This window comes from Pithys albifrons, chromosome 21 (genome assembly GCF_047495875.1).
Source record: "Pithys albifrons albifrons isolate INPA30051 chromosome 21, PitAlb_v1, whole genome shotgun sequence".
Classification (NCBI taxonomy): Eukaryota; Metazoa; Chordata; class Aves; order Passeriformes; family Thamnophilidae; genus Pithys; species Pithys albifrons.
In genome coordinates this window covers 8,190,747-8,212,880 of record NC_092478.1, presented here as the reverse complement: position 1 = coordinate 8,212,880, position 22,134 = coordinate 8,190,747, and the positions used below count along the sequence as shown (strand labels likewise).

Genomic DNA, 22,134 nt, shown 5'->3' with positions numbered 1-22,134 from the left:
CCAGTTTTACATTATGAATCACAGCTTAATTAATCTAGTCGTGGTTAAATTTGTTTTGAAATCCCAGAGTGCTAATCCTGCACACCAAACACCAATGGCAACTAAAAATACTCTCTCTAGTTTAGGCGTGTAATAGTTGTATTGTGTTGTAAAACCCTGTAGCCTCTGCCATGCAAAGGAGCAGGGTTAAACTCCAGCAGACTTCTTGCTCTCCACGCCCTGAAGTGGGTGTGAGTACTCCCACTTTGCTACATATGGCAAACAATTAGTTGAACAACAAGCTGTCATTATTTGGTTGACTGTTGAGTTTCGGCTTTCCAAATTCAGCTGCTTTAACAGTTTAAGTGACTGTATTTGTCTGCTTAAGCCCAAGAGCAAAACCAAATTACTGAAGCTCTTCTCTTTCTAGGAAGCCAAACTCACTGACCAGTTGCCTCTCATCATTGTGTGCGATCGCTTTGACTTTGTCCATGACCTGGTGCTGTATTTGTACAGAAATAACCTCCAAAAATACATTGAGATTTATGTACAGAAGGTAAGTTACAACTTGGCTTCAATGGGGCACTTTCCAGTATTATATCCAACTGTGGGCATCGTGTTTAAGTATTCTGCAAACAGCTTCATGCATGAGACTTACATTTAAGTACCTGTTAGTGGCCTCCTGTAAATTAGCCCTGATGTGAGTTATTCTGCAGTCAGGTTGAGCAGTAACCCCCACTGATGTGCCACTTGAAGGAGGAAGACTTGGTAGAATAGCTTTGGTGTTAACTTCCAGCATTCTGGGGGTTGGAGGGAAGGATCATCTTCCTGCAGGGACCAGGTGATTGCTCAGGAGCTCTTCCTGTGGGAACTGAGCATTAGGGAGCCACTGAGCTGGAGTGGGAACATCTGCTGACTGAAGAATTGACTTTCAGGCTTTTGCAGAACTGACTTCTTTCCATGATCCTGTGCAGGTGAACCCAAGCCGTCTGCCAGTGGTTATTGGGGGACTGCTTGATGTGGATTGCTCTGAAGATGTGATAAAGAACCTTATCCTTGTAGTGAGAGGTCAATTTTCAACTGATGAGCTTGTTGCAGAGGTTGAGAAAAGAAACAGGTATTAAACTTGTACAAGTCTCTTACCACTCCCAGCCTGCCTGTGTTATACTGCTCATCCATCATGTCCTCATCACACAACTAAAGCTGGTACTGACACAACCAGAAGCTGCCACTGGGTGAGCTTTGCTCCTCTACTGATGTGGGGATCTCCCTTAGCAGCTTCCAGATAATGAGTCTTTGGGATGTGGTGTTGCTCATAGTATCAGACAGTTACACCATTATACTGATGAACTAAAATGCAGGTTAATACAGAGTACTGTAACTCTGCTTTAGTTCCTGACTGTCCTACACTAAGACTGGCTTTTGTAGTGAAGAAATTGTGCAAGTGGATACTCTTTTAACTCAGCCTCTCTGATGTGAAAATCACTTCGTTCTAGGCTGAAGCTGCTTCTGCCCTGGCTGGAAGCAAGAATTCATGAGGGCTGTGAGGAGCCTGCGACTCACAATGCACTGGCCAAAATATACATTGACAGCAACAACAACCCCGAAAGGTTCCTGCGTGAGAACCCGTACTACGATAGTCGTGTTGTTGGCAAGTACTGTGAGAAGAGGGACCCTCACCTGGCCTGTGTGGCTTATGAGCGTGGACAGTGCGATTTGGAGCTTATTAATGTATGTATGCCAAGGGGCTGACTCCTGGGTTAAGTTCTAACAGGAGTGTCAGGGGACAGGTATTCAGGTTTATCACAAAAGCATTTATTTCCCAAGTAGTATTAAGCTGGGAACTGCATGTTTCTGTTGGAATAGGAGGTGGCTGTTTCATCTCCTCTGCAGCTTAATGAGAAATGGGAGACTCCCCTGCATGTCCTGAAATGGGAGTCTAATGGAAGTATCAAGGCCTGAGATTTCTAGTCAGCCTCTCGGGCAGGTTTATTCAGTGTTACAGTACAATTATCCACTGCAGGCTCCAGAGCTGAGACTTGACTCTGAGCTGGCTGTGCCTTTCCCCAGGTGTGCAATGAGAACTCCCTCTTCAAGAGTCTCTCCCGCTACTTAGTTCGCCGTAAGGACCCCGAGCTGTGGGCCAGTGTGCTGCTGGAAAGCAACCCTTACAGGAGACCCCTCATCGACCAGGTACCACTGACAGGCCATTCCAGGCCTTTGCTGCCCCACCCTGACTTGTAGTGCCTGACTTTGCTGATGTGCCACTGGCTTAACTCTGCCTGCAGGTTGTCCAGACTGCGCTGTCAGAGACCCAGGACCCTGAGGAGGTCTCTGTTACTGTGAAGGCTTTCATGACTGCAGATCTTCCCAATGAGCTTATTGAACTGCTGGAGAAAATAGTTCTTGATAACTCTGTGTTCAGTGAGCACAGGTGTGTAAAGTCAAAACCAAGTCAAAGCAAACTTGGAACTCTGCCTGGTGCAGGTGTTAAAGTAATGTGGAACAGCAAATAAACCAGTACCTTCTTCAGAGGGGAGAGGGCATTTCTTGATGGTTGCTTGATCTGCAGTAATGTTTTCTTTCCCTATTCAGGAATCTGCAGAACCTGCTCATCCTGACAGCTATTAAGGCTGATCGGACCCGAGTCATGGAGTACATCAACCGCCTGGATAACTATGATGCCCCAGATATAGCCAACATAGCTATCAGCAATGAGCTTTTCGAGGAGGCATTTGCTATCTTCAGGAAGTTTGATGTCAACACATCAGCTGTGCAGGTACCCTAAAACCTCAGGCTGTAAGAACTCCCTGTGCCATGTACATCCCCACACAAGGACTTGGCTGGTGACTCGTGGCTTCACCAATTAGCAAAATCACCAAAGCTGTTCAGTGTCTTTTGAAGTAGAACAAATGTTGTTTATTGAACCCTCTTCTGAGTGAAACTTTCCAAGCCTAAAATCACCCACGCTGTGTGGGTTGTGTATAGTTAGGCCCTATTTTAAAAGCTGTGGATTCCTTGAAAAACTAAGATAAAACACAGCTCAGTGTCTTGTTAAAACTGGCTTTTATGGTAGTGGCTGATCTTGCTTATCCCATGTTTAGGTGTTAATAGAGCACATTGGGAACCTGGACCGCGCGTATGAGTTTGCGGAGCGCTGCAATGAGCCCGCGGTGTGGAGCCAGCTGGCCAAGGCACAGCTCCAGAAGGGCATGGTGAAGGAAGCCATTGACTCCTACATTAAAGCAGATGATCCTTCCTCATACATGGAGGTTGTTCAAGCTGCTAATGCCAGTGGTATGATTAAGTTTTATTTTTTTACTGTTGATGTTGCTTAGCTCTTTGGCCTGGTCTGCTCAAACTGCAGTTCTGCCAAAACTGTATATTGATGCAAGTAGAGGAACCTGGTCCTTCAAAGACTGCCCTAAATGAGAATGGGGAAAGGCAATGTATTCCATTTGTAGGTGATCTGTGGTCTTTTAACTACCTTCTTAAGCTAGTGGGAGACTTCTGTCAGAGCAGGAGGTTTTGGTGTGAAGTTAAAGACCAGGATTTTAATTAGGCCCATTGCAAGGTGACTTTATTAGTCTCATGTATATGTGTGAAATACACACCAGTGTGAGGGCTGGGTTTGGTTGTTGGGGAAAAGCTGTAGAAGTACTCATGTCAAACTAGGTTGAGCTGATTGTATAGCTTAGGCATAAGTGTCCTCAGTGGTGGGAAGTAAAAATTCTGAACTCCTTTCCATAGGAAACTGGGAAGAACTGGTGAAGTATCTCCAGATGGCACGCAAGAAGGCCCGGGAATCCTATGTGGAAACAGAGTTAATCTTTGCTCTTGCTAAAACAAACCGCCTGGCAGAGCTAGAGGAGTTCATCAATGGACCCAACAATGCACATATCCAGCAAGTGAGTGAGCCTGACCTGGTTTTCCTTTGGCCTTGCTGACCCCAGGGGTGTTGGGACTTCTGTCTCTTTGGGTCTGTGTGTAGATCTTGGACTTTAGAGACATTTCCCTTTTGATAATGGCTCGAGTGCCACACACCTCATGTAAGCCACTGACTGAAAGTGTGGGGGAGTGACCTGCTGTGTGTCCCTCAGGTGGGCGATCGCTGCTACGACGAGAAGATGTACGAGGCAGCCAAGCTGCTGTACAACAACGTGTCCAACTTCGGCCGCCTGGCCTCCACCTTGGTGCACCTGGGCGAGTACCAGGCAGCCGTGGATGGCGCTCGGAAAGCAAACAGCACCCGCACGTGGAAGGAGGTAAACATGGCTGGCTGCGTTTGGAGGGTCTGCAGAGGTCCTTGGAGAGGACTTCAAAGCTGTGACCTCTTCAGGAGCCTGGGTCATAAACAGTAACACAATCGTTGATTCCAGGTCTGCTTCGCGTGTGTTGACGGGAAAGAATTCCGGCTGGCTCAGATGTGTGGGCTGCACATTGTGGTGCATGCGGATGAGTTGGAGGAGCTAATCAACTATTACCAGGTAATTAACTGACTCCTGCTGCACAGTCAGTTCTTTCATGGCGACTCTGTTCAAAACTGGCATTACAGAGTGAGGATGGTTCCCAGTGTGGCATGGCTGTCTGTATCCTGTAGGATCGTGGCTACTTCGAAGAGCTGATAACCATGTTGGAAGCAGCACTTGGACTTGAGCGAGCACACATGGGGATGTTCACAGAGCTAGCAATTCTCTACTCCAAATTCAAGCCACAGAAGATGAGGGAGCACTTGGAGCTGTTCTGGTCCAGAGTCAACATCCCCAAGGTGAGTATCTGAGACCTTAAATTCAGCTTAAAGCACGTCTGTCTGTACTCTGCCTTTTGCAGTAGCAGCTCTTGAGATGATTGATGGCACTGATAAATGCTGAGCACTGATGAACACTGATAGAAATTCCATTTAACATATATTGCTAATTATGCCTTTTTCTTAGGTTCTGAGAGCTGCAGAACAAGCTCATCTCTGGGCTGAACTGGTGTTCTTGTATGATAAGTATGAAGAGTATGATAATGCCATAATCACAATGATGAATCACCCAACAGATGCTTGGAAAGAGGGCCAGTTCAAAGATATCATCACTAAGGTATTGCTTTCTTAGTGTGTGGATTTCAGTTGTCTTCTTTCATTCTGTTTGAAATACAGAGTTCTTGATATTGCAACGTAATTTCAAAGCAAGTCAACTACAGTAACTAAAGAGATTTCCAGAGGTGAGAATGAATCTGGAGTGGCTCAGTTTTGCAGACTTACCTAAAGTTATGTCAGTCTTTCATTTGGATTTTGCTGCAATCAAACTTCTGCTCTGAATGTGCATCTCTGCTCATCTCTAGGTGGCCAATGTGGAGCTGTATTACAAGGCAGTGCAGTTCTATTTGGAATTTAAACCTCTGCTGCTCAACGATCTGCTGATGGTGTTGTCCCCTCGGCTTGACCACACTCGTGCTGTCACCTTCTTCACAAAGGTAATTTTCCTACTCTCCAAATCAAAGAAGTTGCAGTTGGGAAAGCATTGATCTGTAATAGCATTTTAAAATGCTTAGCTACTTCCCTGTCTCACAGGGAAGATGCTGAGACTTTCACAAAAGGTTAAGTGTGTCTCTCTGATTGCTTGCAGGTTAAACAGCTCCCCCTGGTTAAGCCTTACCTGCGCTCTGTCCAAAATCACAACAACAAATCAGTGAATGAGTCCCTGAACAACCTCTTCATTATTGAAGAAGACTACCAGGTATGTCTTGTCTTGGAGCAGTTAATACCTGCACCAGGGATTACTTGAATGCTGTATGTGCTTCATTAGAAGTGGCTATTCCTGAGTCTCTGGCTTCTGCTTGAGGATTCACCTTATTCTCAGTCTGTTTAGAAATACAGGTTTCTTTCTTGTTTTCTGTAGTCTTCACCTGCTTGCTGTGGAGTTCCTTAAGCTTATGCTCTTTGACACTTCAAATTGAATTCGTGGTGACCAGCCAAGGATGAAGTGGAGAACTGCTGGTGGTTTTCTGGGAGCTTTTTGTGTCATTCCTACTGGGGATAAACTGGCTACTGTGTTATGAGTGTGACAGAGCAGCTTTTATTTAAGGCAGTGGGTGCCAAGGAAAGAACTCCCAGAAGAGGCAAACAGTTATGTCTGTCTATTCTGCTGTTTTCAGAGGACAGCTCTCTGGTATTGAGAGGCTCTTAACCTCAGCAACCACTACTGAAAAATGCTGGCTGAAATAACATGTACTTCATGTGTGTCAAATACTTGTCCAAGAAAAAACTGTGGATTTCTGCTGGTCTGGGTGGAATACTTGATCCTCCTGGAAGCAGGAATGCAGAACTAAGATGCATGTAAAATGTTTGCATTTTGTGGATGCAGTTGTGCATTTGAGGTGTGAGTAACTCTTTTTTTCTGCTCTACTCAGGCTCTTAGGACTTCTATAGATGCTTATGACAACTTTGACAACATTTCTCTGGCCCAGCGTTTGGAGAAACACGAACTGATCGAGTTCCGCAGGATCGCCGCCTATCTCTTCAAAGGGAACAACCGCTGGAAACAGAGCGTGGAGCTCTGTAAGAAGGACAGGCTCTATAAGGTGAGGCCACCACCCACACCAGGCCTGGCAGACCTGCCTTGTTTGGCCAGGGCTTTCTAGTAAGGCTGCAGTGTCAGCAGGAGGCTGAAGCTTGGTTAAACCCCACATGCAGTGCTCTCTGGCCCCTGGGGCTGAAAGGCTCTCTCCTGTTGCAGGATGCAATGCAGTATGCTTCAGAATCCAAAGATACCGAGTTGGCAGAAGAGTTGCTGCAGTGGTTCTTGCAGGAGAACAAGAGAGAATGCTTTGGTGCTTGTCTCTTCACCTGCTACGATCTCCTAAGGCCAGATGTTGTCTTGGAAACAGCATGGAGGCACAACATTATGGACTTTGCCATGCCATACTTTATTCAGGTCATGAAGGAATACTTGACCAAGGTAAGAGCAGGTGCTTCTCCAACACCAAAAGCTTGTTAGTCACTGTGGTGATGCCTTGAGACTGTCTGCTTGCTACTAACATTGATTTGGGCTTTGTCAAATGTCTGTCTGTCCATGTCCACACTTACTTTTCAGTCCATCTGGGGAGAGACTTCGCCCTCTAAGAGACTGAAACACTCGCAGGCTCCACCCTCTCTACAGAACCTACATCAGTAGTATTTCCCTGACCATGGGCAGTGTCTTAAAGTAGTGCCAGGATTCAGGCTTTTCATATGCTGTGTCAGTCAGGAATCCTAGCTGGGATCGAGCTTTAACTAAATTCTAGACTGTGCACTAAAAAGGCTTTATAGACCTGGACATAACTTGTTTGCTGTGCATTTAACTCTAAAATGTGGCTCTGATACCTAATGGCACTAATTATGACTCAGCTCTTACTTGAAGTGATTCAGGATGGGGGAGGTAGTTGGTAAACACTTGAACAGTTTTGAGTTAAATCCAGCTGTCACGAGCAAGACTTGCCCAGCTGAAGCTTTTAAAGTGTAAATTCCTTAATGATTAAGACTCTTTTCATGAAAGTGTAAGCTTGACTCAAGCTCGAGTTAATGAAGTGCCTCTGTGTCCAGAGATTTGCCTGGCAGTTCCCTGTCAGGGCAGGACTCAACAGTCCTGTGGCCAGTCCCCTTCCTTCAGTGCTGGGTTTGGGGGAGGTGGGGCTGTCTGGGCAGTGCTAGAGGCGCCTGCTGTGCCAGGCTCACCCCAGGCCTCTGTTGAGAGGAGCAGTCTTGGAGCAGGATCCTTAAAGATGAACATTCCTGATGTGCTGAAGGCTCAGGGTGTGGCTGTAGTGCAGCTGTGAGGTCACTGCAACAAGAGCCAGCGAGGGGCAGAGCTGCCTTTCTAAATAAAGCAGATGCTTCTGGTGTATCCTTGTTTTCACTCGCCTGTACCTTAATTATTTCTTCCCTGACGCTTTTGTTTCTACCTTTTATATGCTAAATATGGAATTTGATTTTTCTAAGCTGCACCTTCTGAATTCCTTTGCAGGTTGATGCAATAAAGGAAAAGGTGAAAGTTGATTCTTGTTTTCCATCTTTAAGTCTGGAGGACTAAGTCTAAGGATTCTGCATGAGTTTTTTTCTTTCCTATGTTTACTACACTGCTGCTACTGCTTTTTCCCCAAACAAAATATCACTAAAGCATATGCAAAATGTTTAACTCTCAGTAGCTAGTGCTGTAGGAGAAAAGTAGATTCATTTGCTACTAATAAGCTCATAGATCCTCAGGAAGGGCATACAGGTGATCAGTTGGATCACAGTCAAGCTTGTATTGAAACTGTGCACAAGTGCTATTATTTGACAGCCAATCTGACACTGAAGGAACTTCCTACAATAAGAAATAAGTCCTGAACTACTGTCTGTGAGCCATAAATCAGTCTGGCATTTGCTGGTTAAGGACTGTGATCCAGTTTCTGATCTCTTGACCATGACTAATGTGTGCTGACAGTAGGCAGAGTAGACACTGGCTGCTTCAGAAGAGACTCCTCCTCACTCAGGTGTCCAGTTCTCATGGTGCTGGTCTGATCCCCACGGTGCTCTAGTTCACACAGAACTTAAAACTTCAGCTACTAGACAAGTCTGTGGTTCTCTTCCCTGTAGTAAATTCCTAGTACTTGTCCAAAAATGACTGCCTTCCAAGCTCTTCAGCTTCACTAAACTTCTCTTGCTACCTGATTTTAAAAAAAGAAGTAATGCCTATTGCTCTTCTGAGGCTACTCCAGGGCTTGCCTTTTGCTTTGCAATTTTGACCTTCAGAGGGGCAATCCAAGGTTCTGTCCATCTGCTTCCCATGAACCCCGCTGTGATTCTCCTCAGCCCTGGGGTCACCCGAGTGGGAGTTTTCCATTAATATGGTTCAGCAAGGGGCAGACAAGCTGAGAAATGGCTTTGAAGATGGACTGAATGCAAACTGTTGCAAAGCCAGCCCTGGAGCTGGAGGCTGAGCTGCCCAGCTGTAGTGTGAGGCCCTTCAGCAGCTAGTCAGTGAGGCCTAGAGAGTGTGTGTGTGAAGCCAGGTACTCCAGCTGCAGTGTTTGCATAACTACGCATGTGTAGCAGTCATTGCAAGTACATCCCACTCCTCCTTAAGCTCCAAGGCATTGCTGTGGGCTGCTGTGGTTTTCTGGGGGGAGCCTGTATGGCAGTCATCTTCAGCCCTCACTCGTGCTTCAGTACTTTTGCCTCTTTTCCATGCACACATGACACGATAACATTGAATGCATGTTACTTTTCCTCTGCAGCTTCTTGCAGTCCCTGTGGAAAAGCCTTTAAATCAATCTTGCTACAAGTGTGTAGGGTCCTGAACCCCTGGTGATGTTCAAGCAAGTGATGTAAGAGCCATCCTGCAGGCTGGTCTCAACCTGGCACTTGTTACTGTCAATACTTGTTTAGCTCCGAGGGGAGGCATCAAAACTGTGTCAGAAATGCATTGAATGTCCTGGGCAGGAGGCTTTCCAAGTGTGTGTAAGCCAAATGCCTCTGCTTAGTAGCAAACTCTGCACATTCTCCTTGGATTTGCATCTCTGAACTTGTGCTTCTGTGTTCAGTGTGTTGCTGTCTGAGTTAAAAACAGTGCAGTTCTCACTCAGCACGGTGTCTGGAAACGAGTCTGGGAGCGTTGGCACACGGTCTGGTGCACTTTGGCAGCAGCAAACCAGATTCTGGGGTGAGGCAACCAACAGGCTGGCCATGGAAGCCCAGGCAGTGAGGGAACACCAGCTCAGGATTTCTGCCACCTCCTGGCTTTGTGCCTCGGCTGGAGGTTCCTGGAACACACGTTGTAACTCACAGGAAGAGTCCCAGCACCCTGAGCTGCCTGCAGAGATTTGCTGATGCAGCACAGTTAAAGTGAACCCTGCTCAACTGCTGGATGTTGGTGTAGCTGAATAAGTAACACTGGCCCTGTGTAAGTGCAGGAAACCTGTCTTCAGACTCCCTTATTAAGGACACAAATGAAATGAAAGTTTAATCTGGTTTGTGAGTTGTCTTACTGTCTTTGAAAGTAATTGGCATGTTTGTCTCTGACTTTACTCTAAATCTTATCTCCCAGGTAAAATACCAGTACCTCATTTTGTGGTTTTAGTTTCAGGGCCTGCCTTAGCTGTAGGAATGCTGTGGTCCCTTGGATCTGTGTTAGTAAGACTCAACATTTCACTGCAGAATAAGTTTCTTCTCTTGCCTTTCTGTAGGGGTGGGCTGAGAGCACGAGTGCACTCGCTGTGCAGCACTGGAGCTGGCCAGGCTTGTCTCCTTCTGTGTGTTAAGCTCGAGGAATTGGAGTATCTGTGGGTTTAGGCTGACTGCCACACAGTTCTGGAGTGGAAAAAGCAAGTCTTATACACATGCATTCTCTGCATTTGAACTTAAATTGCATGAGTGAATGGGTTTGGAAAGTGAAATCCTGAGGCTCAAGTGACATGTCGGATGCTATTGCAGTCTGCTGTAAATCAGATTCCTTCACCTCAGTGTTACCTTCAGGGAACCTTCTCCTGCTCCAGTGCCAATGGTCTCTAACTGAGACTGTGCTCAAATCTGAGTGTCCTAAAGGCTGTTGAAGTAGCTGGAGCGACCCTGATGAGCTAATTCCTGATGTCCAAGTAACTCCAGTCCCATGTGGAGCCTGTTGTGCAAAGCTTCAGCCTGGAGTGAGCTTTCAAAGCAGTTCCCAAATCCCTCAAGGAGGGCTTTTTTCAGGAAACAGAATCTTGACTGCACCAGTACCAACATTGCTACTTGAATTGATCTTAACTTGTAAATGGTCTCCTTTTCTTGATGGGTGTTAACATACCACTAAGGCTTTTCCACTTCTCTGCCACGAATAAGTAGCTGTTTTAAAGAAGACTTTTTAATTGTTGGTCTCAATTCCAGGTGGATAAACTGGATGCATCAGAGTCTTTGAGAAAGGAAGAGGAGCAAGCTACAGAAACACAACCTATTGTTTATGGTAATGCTTTAGTTCATCTGCTGTCAACAACACATTTTGCTCTTAAAACAACACTTCTCTAATCTTGGTTTTTCCCAAGGAAGTCCTTGGGAATTGGAGTGTTCTTCATGTGAAATCAAGTCTTGTGTTCCAAAACACTGGATAAAGTGCCACTCTGGTGCTGTGGCTGCTGAGATGGGCTGTGGACTGCAGGATTTAAGGTTGTCCTGGCTCATTAAGGGAGGGACACTTTCCTTAATGAGCCAGGACAACCTTCTAAAGGAAGGGAGCACTTTAGAACACTTTCTAAAGGAAATGTGTGCAGGAGCTGTGCTATTCCAGACTTCCAGCAAGTGCATTGTTTGGCTCTTGTCCAACATGCTTTATGATGGGCTTGGGTATTACAGAATCACAGACTATTCTGGGTTGGAAGGGACCCACAAAAGATTGTTGAGTCCAACTCTTAAGTCAATGGCCCACACAGGGGATTGAACCCATGACCTTGGCATTATTACAACCAAGTTTTATATTCTCTTTGTGTCCACGTTATTCCACTAGTAATTCTAGTAAGAGTTTGTTCAGACATTTTACAGTGTAGTATTTTTAGCCACATACTCTGTCCTGACGTTTGGTGGGGAAATCCAGGGCTGGCTCCTGAGGACCCACACCAGGTCAGCAGGGACTTGCTGTTAAATGAACAAATACCCCAAATTTGCAGCGTGAGCTGAGAGTGCAGGAGCGCTCAGGCCGTGTTTGTGTCTCGCAGGCCAGCCCCAGCTGATGCTGACAGCAGGACCCAGCGTGGCAGTTCCTCCCCAGGCACCTTTTGGCTACGGCTACAGCGCCCCACCCTACGGGCAGCCCCAGCCCGGCTTCGGGTACAGCATGTGAGGAGCAGCACAGCTCGGGCGGGAGCAGCGTCTTTTCTTACTGAAACTCCACCGTCCCTCCCCGCTTCAACTCATAACAGGGAAAAGCAAAGAGTTCTGCCTCGTGTTCTTGTAACCTTTATTTCATGAAGGACTGTTTTTTCTAGCGCAAACTATTTGAATCACTTATGTTAAATCTTTTTCACATTCCATGTCATTTAGACTTTTACTTTAAAAGGGGAATAGTTTAAACAACTTTGTTCAAGTGGGCTTTTGCAGGACTGCTTATTACCATTAAGTCTATTGTGAAGATTCTGATTTGCACTCTATAGTGTTACACTCTAATATTGAATCTTAAGTTCATTGTATGTGAGCAGCTTACAGTATGTACTGTCTATTCTAAATGCATTTAAGTCTCACTGTATATTTGGAGAAAGCTAAAGCCAAGATACTTGTATTTGACCTTGCAAGACTGCTGACAGGAGACAACACTAATCAGCATATCCTCCCTGGGTTGGATTGCATAGCTCTAAAAGAACTTAAAATGCGTACAGACAACCTTGCCTGACTTAAAATGAATAAAAGGTTATTTTCTCCTTAACCTATGCAGGTTTTCCCAGTTATGCATATAGAAAATGCTAGTGTCTTTTTGCTCACTCCATATGTAACAGATGACCTTATGTTGTGCTGTATCCTGTGCTTTTGTGGGACATTCCATTCAGGAACAGAGCACCATGATTCCAATCTGTGTATTTACTAACCCTGCCCTGAGGTTTGTGTATGTTGGATATTGTGGTGTTTTAGATCACTGTTTTGAGTGTACAGAAGAGAGAATTCAAGCATATTGCTGTTCAGTTTTGTTTGTGCAATTTGAAATTACGCAATTTAAAAATAAATTACTGGACTGTGGACATGCTGCACAGTGGTAGCTTCACTTTACTGTCTTCACAAAGGACCTTCCAACTCAAACCAAGTATTACAGTGCTGGTGGTGTGGGACAGTGCAGGTGTGTGCAGGCAAGGGGCTGAGGGGCCAGTAGCAGAGCAGCAATGGGGACCATAGCGGGGTCTTGCACTGAGGGGGCAATACAGGAAAATATGTAACTCTTTTTCTATAGAAAGATTATGCCAGAGAGAAGAAAATAGCACTTTTCACCAGTTGGCTGCACCATGGTCAACTCCAGCAGATTTGAGCAGATGATACATTAGGATTGTAGTAGGGTGTGCCAGTTCAATTGAGATCATGTTCTAGGTATGTAAATTGCCTTAAACATATTTAGCTTCAAATAAAATTGACTTAAATGTTTCTCTATGAATACTGTCATATTTGAGTGTAACGAGTCCTACAGCACTGGCAGGGTCTGTGAGAGCTCCTGTCTCTTAACCAGGAGCCACATTTGGTGTCAGGACCCCGCTCTGAGGCCAAATCCCTTCTCCCTTGCTCCTGGGATCCTGTGGCACTGCAGCAGTTCCATGTGGAATGGGGGGTGTCTTGCCCAGGCTGTCCCTGGCTGCAGGTCTGTTCGGTGGTGGTGGAGCACAAGTCCACAGTGAGCAGTGTCAGTCTCTGAAAGGATTGTGCCTAAGAGGTGCAGTTTAAAAACTCCATTCTCTGTGTTTATTGTGCTTGCCCCTCTGACCTTCCCTCCGGCTCTGCAAGCTGTCTGCAGCTCTGATGGTGAGAAACCCTCCTGTTCTCTTTGTTACAACCTATTTCACAGGCACTCAGCTGGAAAACACGGCTGAGAGGCTGTAAAAGCTGCTTACAGCAGAATTCTCACAAACCAGCTTTGCTACAAACTAACTTGTAGAAATTCCACCTAATAAAAGTGCAGGGAACTTGCCTTTCAGTGTCAGAGCCACCGTCAGTGTGCTCTGAACTGTCCAGTAACGTCTGGCTGGCCCAGTTAATCCCCAGTAACCAGGATTTCAGTTTGTCCTGTTTGTGTGAGGGTAACTCCCTCCACCTGGGCTAAACTCAGGTTTTTGCACATCCAGCAGCCACACAGACCTCTCCAGAGGGGAGCTCAGCTTACAGCTGCTCCCCACAGCTCTGCAGGCCTGGGCTGCAAACTCAGAACTGGTCAGACCCAGACCAGTTACAAGTTACTGCATCAGTTCCTCTACCGGAGACAGGCAGGAGTTGGCTACAGTTACCCCCAGGAATATGGGGCAATTTTTAACTGCAGCAGCCAATCTGAACTAAAGACTGTATCTCTTCAAAACACAGGCAGAAAGCGGAACCCTGGCATTTTTTAGCACATGGGACAAATTCTCTGGAACTGCTACTGCCCACCATGCAAAACCCTCAGCTAATTGCACAAGTTGTAAATATTTTGGGTTCCTTCCTGTGGGTAGTAAAACTGCCAGCTCTGGTTTCCTCAACTCTCTCAATCCAAGCACCATTCCCCCCTTTGGAACACAACACACAAGCTAGAGAAATCCATGATTTACAAATTTAAACCTTAAAAAAACTTGCTCATTTTATTTATACGGGGAAAATCCCCAAACTTGGATTTCATCCCTTCAATACCAACATACACCAACGCATTCAGATTCTTTTGGTCCTAGTTCAGAAGAGTTTAAGGTGACCAGAAACTTGATCTACGACATCAGCCGGTCCCGGTCCGATGCCCAGGACTGTCCTGGAGCCTGGAGCGATCTGGGTACGTCCTGCATCCTGGATCAGGCTCACGGTCAGTCCCAGGCGCTTCGCCTCCGCCAGCAGCTGTGCCAGAGCCTCCTCGTCGGGAGCTTTGAGGACCACTTTGGGCTGTCCACAGTACTCCCACTGCTTCAGGAGTTCGGGGTTCCTCCTCTGCACCTGCTTGTAGGCAGAGACAGCCGCGTGGGAACACTGTGCTGCCACTTTGCCCTTGCCCATCTTCAGGTCGTTGCGGACGACCAGCACCATCTTGAACTCGCCGGACTCTCCCATGACATCCGTGTCACCCCCCAGGCTATTGGCAGCCGCTGCCACTCCTGCCCTGGGCTTCCTCAGGAGTCTCCCTCGGATGCCCCAGCCCAGGCACACACCACACGCGATTCCAGCCACCACGCTGAGGAGCCCGGGCTGGGACAGGTAATCCATGCTGGGGTCTGGAGCTGGCTGTGCAAGGGGAGAGGAGAATCTACTGCAGTGTTTTTCAGCTTGTGACAGCAGCTGGTTATCTGAAGACAAACAACGTGTTAGAAACAAAAAAAGAGCAATTCCAACCTCGCTCATTGGGAAAGGATGTTCAGAGATACCTTTCCTGGAGCACTGGCTCCCCCTTCCCCAGCCACAGCTTTCGAACTGCAAACACCTCACTGGTGACAGGCTCCAGCTCGGGAAGCAGAGCTAAGATCAAATGGCAAATTACCAGTCACTGAATGGTTTGGGTGGGAAGGGACCTTGAAGATCATCATCATCCACCTCCTGCCATGGGCAGGGACACCTCCCACCAGACCAGGTTGCTCCAAGCCCTGTCCAGCTTGGCCTTGGACACTACCAGGGCTGGGGCAGGCACAGCTTCTCTGGGCACCTGTGCCAGGGCCTGCCCACCCTCACAGGGAAGGATTCCTTTCCAGTATCCCACCTAACCCTTTGCCCTTTGTCAGTTTGAAGCCATTCCCCTTGTCCTGTCACTCCCTGCCCTTGTCAATAGTCCCTCTCCATCTGCCCTAGGTTCTCTTCAGGGAGTGCAAGGCCACAATTATGTCACCCCAAACCTTCTCCTCTTCAGGCTGAACAATCCCAACTCCCTCAGCCTTTCCTCGTGTGGAATTTCCACCTCAGAGTGTGGAGAGAAGCGGCAGAACGGCGGAATTTCACGGCAATGCCCCCGAACTCAGCTCAGCGCCGCTGTCCGGGATTGCAGCGCGGCCACCCCGCCGGGACCGCGACCGGGCCGAGCGGGGATGGAACCGACCGGGGATAGAGAACCGAGAGGGGATAAAGAACCGAGCGGGGACAGAGAACCGAGCGGGGCTGAGGGGCTGTGAGGGGCTCTGAGGTCCTTAAGGGGCCATGAGGAGTTGTGAGGCCCATGAGGGGCCGTGAGGGCCATGACGGGCCTTGAGGGACTCTGAGGGGCCGTGAAGGTCCTTGAGGGGACGTGCGGGAGGGCTCTGGGGGACGGTGGAGGAATGTGAGGGGCCGTGACGAGCCGTAAGGGGCCAAGAAGGGCCATAAGGGGCAAAGAAGATCTAGGAGAGCACATGAAGGTCCAGGAAGGGCCATGAGGGGCCAAGAAGGTCCAGGAAGGGCCCATAAAGGGCCAAGAAGGTCCAGGAGGGCCGTGAGGAGACACAAAGAGCCGCCGCTCACCTGCCACCCGGCTCTGCTCGTCCCCGGCGCTCCCGCCCGGAGGTGACGAACAGCGGCGCTCGGGAAGTGACGGCGCCGGGGGCGGGCCGGGCCGGGCCCAGTTCCGCGTTGTGCCGGGCCCAGCGGAGCCGGCGGCGCCAAGCGCGGTGAGTGCGGGGCTGCGGCTGCTGTCCTTGCCCTCCCGGCCGCTCCCCCCTTGCCCTCACGGCCTGGCGGTCACGGCACCGTCCCCTCTCAGGGCGGCTCGGGGTCCCCCCTCAGGGCGGCTCGGGGCTCGGGCAAATGGGGACCAGGAGCGGGCACGGGACAGACCCAGCCCGGGGCACCGCGTGTGGGGAGCCGGGGCTGGGAGCGCTGCAAGAGGGGAGGAGGAGGAGGGGGGCGGAGGGAGATCAGGCCGCTCGTCGCCGGCTTTGGGGCGATAGATGAGCTGCTGCCACCTCATCCTCTGAGGGACACACCGCCCTGGGCCGGGCACGGTGCTGGAGGCTCGCTGAGATCCACCCTGCTGGCTACGGGGACACACCGAGGATCGGTCTGCCTCCCTGGGGGAATTGTGTGCTTTCCCCCGTCTCCGTCGTAGGAATTTCTGTGCTTTCCCTCTGCTTCTCCACTCGGAATTTCTGTGTTTTCCTGCTGCCTCTCCACTAAGAATTTATGTACATTCCTTCTGCCTCCACATTGGGAATTCTGTGTTTTCCCCCTGCCTCTCCGGCAGAAATTCCTGTGCTTTCCCCCTGCCTCTCCACTAGGAATTGTGTGCCTTCCCCTTCCCTCCCCAGTAGGAATTCCTGTGCTTTCCCCCTCCTTCTCCATCAGGAATTCTGTGCTTTCCCCCGTGCTCCCCCAGCTGGGTGCTACCAGTGTCCTGGATCCCAAATCCATGGAGAGCCTTCCAGTTCCTTTCCTCCTGACTGAGGTTAAGCCCCTTGCTGCGTTTCTCTGGTTTCCAGTTCCCTGGCCAATGTCCTCTGGTGTTTACAGAAGATAATAAAGCAGCAAGATTCCCTTTTGCTTCCAGCTGTGCCTCCTGGGCGTTTGGCAGGTCCTGCAGCTGACCCGAGGGAGGGGCAACAAGTGTTTGGTAGCAGCTGTTTGTCTATAAAGGGCTGTGAATGCAGATTATTCCCTTTAAACTGCACACAGGACGTTTTACAGGGTTCTCTCCTGTCCTTGTTTTCTCTGCTCTGTGCTTACCAACAAGTGGCTATCCTGGTTTAGTTAGTGGTGATAATGTGGGTTGGGGTGAAGGAGCTGTGGTGTTACTGTTTCATGCCTTGGAGCACGTGGGTTCTGTTTGGGCAGTGGCTTTTGGTGCTGTTTTGCTGTTAGGAATTATTTTCTAAGGTTTTTTCACCTCAGTTCCTCCCCTGGCTGGGGCTTTATAACATCTTTATGATAACTGTTCACAGAATCACAGACTATTCTGAGCTGGAAGGACCCACAAGGATCATCGAGTCCAACTCTTAAGTCAGTGGCCCACACAGGGGATTGAACCCATGACCTTGGCATTATTACAGCCAATAACATGAATCAACTCTTCTTAATGTTTAATTGAAGCAAGCCAGTGTTCTTTCTTTCAATCCATGCTTCCTGCAGCCTGGAGTAGCCCTTTCTTTATCCCCTGCTGCATAATGACAGTTGTAGTGATGGCTTCATCCCATGTTTCCCAGGGAGGGTTTGAAAAGCCACGTCTCCAGTTGTGCCATGGGAGGTGAGCTCTGCTGAGTAATTCGAGCTTTGCTCCATGTCCTACTGAGCAGCTAAAATCAGAGTGTTTGTAATTGCTGTGGGCAAGGGGAGGAGGAGACTCAGTGCTTTTCAAGTGGGTGGTAGCAATGAGGAAGGTGAGCACACTGGGAACAAGTCTCTTAGCTGGAATATCTGCACTATTTCCACCTTAGAGCCTTTCTTTGTGTGGTCTCTGAATATCTGCTGAATGTCATGGCTGTTTCTGACAACATCTCTGCTTAGAATGTTCTGTGTAATCACTGCATGTTTGGAAATCTCTTCTTTCTTAAAAAAATATGGGTTTAAAGCAAAAAACCAAAGCTCCTGCTGATGGGAGCAAACTGCAGGTTGGAACTTTAACTTGTGTTCCTTGTGGAGAAGTGTGAGCTGGCTGGACTTTGTTACTCCCTGAGGACAAAGGGCACAGCCTTGAAGCTGTTGCAACACTGAGCTTTTTGTGTCCCTGTAGCAGGTGGAACTGCAGTTGTGGGGCAGTCCCCAAACCCCAAACCCTCCTGGTTTGGTGCTGCAGTGACCCAGGAGGCAGAAGGATGTTGGTAGTGAGGCAGGCCATTGTTCACTGTGTTAAACTTAGTAAAAGAATCTTCTTCTCTCTCCCAGGGCTCAGAATCAGCCTGTGTGAGCACTGTCAGGGGAGTGTGTCCTCAGCCAGCAGACAGAGGGTGAAATCTGAGTTGGTTCCACTTAGAGGCTGGTGATGTCTGTGACAAGCAGAACCTGTTGCCTCAGGAGCTCGTTTCAGTGTCCTGTGGGCTGTGGCAGGTCCTTCTGTTCATCCCCTTCTGTCTGTGCTGTGCCTCCTCTCCCAGGAGCAGCACTCTGGGCAGGTTCAGGCATCCACCTGGGAGGAAACTCTCCCAGCACTTTCCAAAGAGTCTGAAGGCAAAGTTCCTGCCAAATCTGCTCTGGCCACCAGCTGCTGGAAGGGTCAGGTGGTGATTCTTAGGGCTGGGTTTCTCCTTTCAGCTTTTAACTCTTTATTCTTTCCCAGTCAGATTGTGGCAGGCCTGTTTAGTGCAGGGTGTTTTGGCAGTTCTGTGACCTTGGTGCCCTCTGTGTCCCTGGGAGCACAGGGAGGGTGACAGGGGAGAGCTTGGCTTCACCTCCAGAGCTCAGGATGCCTCTGAGGGCTGAGACAAACACCTGGGCAGGGATGATGCACAGCCCTCAGGAATTAAGGATATTAATTATACTGTGTTAATCACCTGAATATTAAGCTACAGCCTTTGCTCCAATGCTGTGTGGCCTCTCTCTCCAAAGCCTTTCTCTCTGCTCATACCAGTCTTTCCAAGGCATCAGTTTGGGTGAAAGGGCTGCTGGGGCACAGTGAGATCACTGCAAACCCCAAACAATGTGTACTTTGTCTTTCCTACCATCTTCTTTGTCTTTTCATCTATATGTTGTGCAATGTTTCCAGTATATTATTATACCACCTAATTCCACTGCTGGGTCTACACAGGCAACCATCAGTGTTCATGTTTCACCTGAGAAAATACACCAAAAAATAGTTTAATTTATGTGGCATTAATAGCAGGGACAGAACTTTTGGTAAACTCAAAAGAAAATGCATGACATCCCTGAAACTTCTGTTACAACAGTGTTAAATTGTTATTTCCTTAAAAGTGTCCCAAAATGTTTTTGGTAAAAATGGAAACTTTAACTCTAAATTGTAAGAGGATTTTTTTAGAATGGTATTTGGGTAGGAATTGGAAAATAGGTCTGGTGTTCAGAGGCATAACCCACAAAATGGAAACCTGTGGTCTTTAACTGAATTACTTTTCCTTTGAGGGATTAAACTATTTTAGTTACAAAAACACTTTGAGTGTGGGAATAAATGCACTCATATCAAAATAACCTATTATAGCTAAATCTGTGGAGATTTGAAACATCTCTGAGATGTGCCCTAATTTATTTTAATTGAACGCTTCCCAGGAGTGTTAAAGGGCTGGAAAAAAAATCCAGCAGTTACTTTTTCTATTTTCTGGTGCCTTTTGGAAAGCCATTAACCTCGGAGTGAGGGGCTGTGTCAGTCGAGCAGCACGTGTGGACAGTGTTATCTCGCTCTGCAGGACTCCAGGGCGGGGACAGGAGGCTCTTTGGGCTCGGGGCTGGAGCTGAGCACGGAGGGGGCTGTTCCACTGCATCCTGGGGAAGGAAAAGGAGTGGAGAGGGACACAGCTGAAGGGTATGTAATGTTTCACTTCAAAACTGATCCCTCGTTCAGCTGAACGTGCTCCAGCAGCCCTTGACTCTGGAGGGGGAGGGCTCTCCACACTGTTAATGTGCATCGTGGCTCTGTTGTGATGGCTGAAACAAAACCCTGGCCCAGGTTAACACTGTCTGGTTTAGTGCAACTCCACACCCACCTGCGAGGGCTGGGGTTTCATCTTTTGTTCTCCTTGTGTAATTGAAGAGCAGTGCTGTGGGGAAAGGAGGAGGAATGGTCAGCAGAGGAGCTGAGGAGAAAGAAGCAGCAGGATTGGAGCACTTGGCTTAAAATGCAAGGAGTGACAGAGGGCTGGGAATGGTGTTGATGAGGTGGCTGGGACCAGACACCAGCAAAATGCTCTAACTCTGGTTCTAGCAGTGTGTGACCAGTAACTGTGGTGGAGATGAGAGTCAGGGCTCCAGGATCTATTTCAGTAATTAGGGTTTCAAACGATGTCTGGGAAAGCAGTGAGATCACTAAACCAGCTTCCTTGTTGTTCCAGCACACTGGAGAGGAGTCCTCCAAAAATCCTTAGTCCAGAGCACGAGCCCAGGTTCTGCTCCCAGTGAGGTGCAAACACCCAACTGCCTTATCCAAAGTTGTTCCTTTTTGCATAAGTGCACCCAGCACTTGGTGCTTCCACAGCCTCCCCAGAGCTCCAGAGAAGGGACTTGTGTCCTCCTTCCTCTCTGATTGCAGAGAGCAGACACTGCAGTGCCTAATCTGGTTGTGTTCTCCTGCTCCGAGAGCTTGTTTGGCTTTGATTCACTTATGCTGAGAAGTGCCAGTCACAGTTACCAATTTTGTGTTGACCAATTTACATTTTTGACTGGCAATAATTGTCTTTTTATACTTCATGTTTTGGGTTACAGTGGAGCTGAGTGGTGTATTGTGGGCTCTTTGTTCAGCCCCACAAAGCAGTTCTTGTGTGAGCACAGCTCTAACAAATGATCTAAGCCACCCTGATACAAAAACTGCTCACACTTGTTTTCCTCGCTCTTCTAAATAGTTTATTTTTATGTTTGCTGGTAACTACTCTGTGTAGTTGGCAAATTTATTTTTAGAGATGGACTCTATCTTTTTTTAGTCAGCAAGTGAAGTTCTGTTTGGCAGCTGGAATTTAATTTGCTGTGGTGAGCTCTCATGGATTGGGTGACTGGAGAACGTGGATTCGGTTAATGAAGGAGGACTCCATTGGGCTGGACTCCCACTGCAGTTAATCCCCTAATTAGTGCAGGACTGGGGACTCTGATAGGCATCAGGCAGCACAGCAGCTCTGGGCCTGCTGCATGTGCATCCCCCAGTCCCTTGTGCTAAGATGATTTAAGTATAATTAGACCTGAGTAAACCAGGGAGTGTTTCCTAAATCCAGTCAGGGTTTGCTGTCTGACCTGCCATGCAAGAGTGTCCAATCTCCAAGCCAGCTGAATTTTTAAATAGGTATTTTTAGAGCTTTTCTGCTGAATGGTTGAAGTTCAAGACCTCCTTAACAAGTGTTCCCCTGCAGAAGTGTGGGAGGGGATTGCTTACCTGCTTTGCTGTAAATGTTGACTTGTGTACTTGAGGTGGTGTTGTGCAAAGCTAATCCTGGATTAGTGCCCTGCCAAGCAGGCAGGGGAGAAGTGGCTCTGGTGGCTGAGCTCATAAAGCTGTCACACCTGTGGAGCAGCACCTGAGACCCCCAGAGATGGAGGAATTCAAATAATTGCAGTGGCATTCAGTGTTGTGCACAGCCTGGGGTTTAGCATCAAACGTGGGCAGCAGTTTGCATTCCAGTAAATGAACTTCTTGGAATGTAATTAAGCTGAGACCAGAGACCAGACCAACTGAGATTAATTTTGAAGGCCAGATTTGCACATGGACAAAAAGATGGATTTCAAAACTAGGAAGGTGTGGCTTCCACTGAAGTTTTTGTTGCTATTATTTTTTAATGTTGTATTTAAGTCAACAAAATGTGACTGAAGTTCCCCAAACCAGACCACTTTTTTTAGTGTGGCTGTGTGCACTTCTCTGCATGGCTTTTGTTTCCTGAGCAGCTTTCTGTGGACATCAGGCTTTGTATCTGGGGGTGAACAATTGAAATATTTCCCTCTGC

At 47.9% G+C, this 22,134-nt stretch overlaps 3 protein-coding genes across 6 annotated transcripts in view; 2 read left to right on the top strand and 1 right to left on the bottom strand.

Annotated features, from left to right (window-relative positions):
* CLTC (clathrin heavy chain) overlaps window positions 1–12,681 on the top strand; it is a 30,292-nt gene extending 17,611 nt beyond the window's left edge. The window contains exons 15-32 of the mRNA XM_071575313.1: window positions 410–535; window positions 954–1,096; window positions 1,476–1,710; window positions 2,050–2,172; window positions 2,268–2,413; window positions 2,575–2,758; window positions 3,084–3,276; window positions 3,730–3,887; window positions 4,080–4,244; window positions 4,359–4,466; window positions 4,580–4,747; window positions 4,914–5,063; window positions 5,308–5,439; window positions 5,592–5,702; window positions 6,376–6,546; window positions 6,702–6,923; window positions 10,847–10,922; window positions 11,668–12,681. Of these exons, the coding sequence (XP_071431414.1) occupies window positions 410–535; window positions 954–1,096; window positions 1,476–1,710; window positions 2,050–2,172; window positions 2,268–2,413; window positions 2,575–2,758; window positions 3,084–3,276; window positions 3,730–3,887; window positions 4,080–4,244; window positions 4,359–4,466; window positions 4,580–4,747; window positions 4,914–5,063; window positions 5,308–5,439; window positions 5,592–5,702; window positions 6,376–6,546; window positions 6,702–6,923; window positions 10,847–10,922; window positions 11,668–11,792 (2,736 nt within the window). The 3' untranslated portion in view covers window positions 11,793–12,681. The remainder of the gene's footprint in view (window positions 1–409; window positions 536–953; window positions 1,097–1,475; window positions 1,711–2,049; window positions 2,173–2,267; window positions 2,414–2,574; window positions 2,759–3,083; window positions 3,277–3,729; window positions 3,888–4,079; window positions 4,245–4,358; window positions 4,467–4,579; window positions 4,748–4,913; window positions 5,064–5,307; window positions 5,440–5,591; window positions 5,703–6,375; window positions 6,547–6,701; window positions 6,924–10,846; window positions 10,923–11,667) is intronic.
* A 1,540-nt stretch (window positions 12,682–14,221) lies between these two features.
* PTRH2 (peptidyl-tRNA hydrolase 2) lies at window positions 14,222–17,009 on the bottom strand. Of its 3 annotated transcripts, XM_071574767.1 has the most exons (3): window positions 16,940–17,009; window positions 15,019–15,109; window positions 14,222–14,940 (listed from the first exon to the last, which is right to left on the bottom strand). In XM_071574767.1, exons 1-3 carry the CDS (start codon window positions 16,961–16,963, stop codon window positions 14,342–14,344), a joined length of 714 nt encoding a protein of 237 aa, XP_071430868.1. In that variant the 5' UTR covers window positions 16,964–17,009; the 3' UTR covers window positions 14,222–14,341. The 3 variants fall into 3 exon arrangements, with proteins under 3 accessions (XP_071430868.1, XP_071430869.1, XP_071430870.1); XM_071574768.1 differs by lacking the exons at window positions 15,019–15,109; window positions 16,940–17,009 and adding an exon at window positions 16,079–16,127; XM_071574769.1 differs by lacking the exons at window positions 15,019–15,109; window positions 16,940–17,009 and adding an exon at window positions 16,079–16,114 and having other exon boundaries at window positions 14,222–14,878.
* VMP1 (vacuole membrane protein 1) overlaps window positions 16,137–22,134 on the top strand; it is a 63,027-nt gene continuing 57,029 nt past the window's right edge. Inside the window, exons 1-2 of one of the 2 annotated variants that reach the window (XM_071574765.1) lie at window positions 16,137–16,224; window positions 19,900–20,015. The gene's annotated coding sequence lies outside the window, so the exon portion shown is untranslated. The remainder of the gene's footprint in view (window positions 16,225–19,899; window positions 20,016–22,134) is intronic. The other variant, XM_071574766.1, reaches the window with a different exon arrangement.

Bases quoted from the DNA above. Each gene is read 5' to 3' on its own strand.
- PTRH2 (XM_071574767.1), bottom strand. From the start codon at position 16,963: ATGGATTTGGGATCCAGGACACTG. The intron at 15,110-16,939 runs GTAGCACCCAGC...ATTTGATCTTAG, and splicing joins ATTTGGGATCCAGGACACTG to CTCTGCTTCCCGAGCTGGAG. The intron at 14,941-15,018 runs GTATCTCTGAAC...GTTTGTCTTCAG, and splicing joins GAGCCAGTGCTCCAGGAAAG to ATAACCAGCTGCTGTCACAA.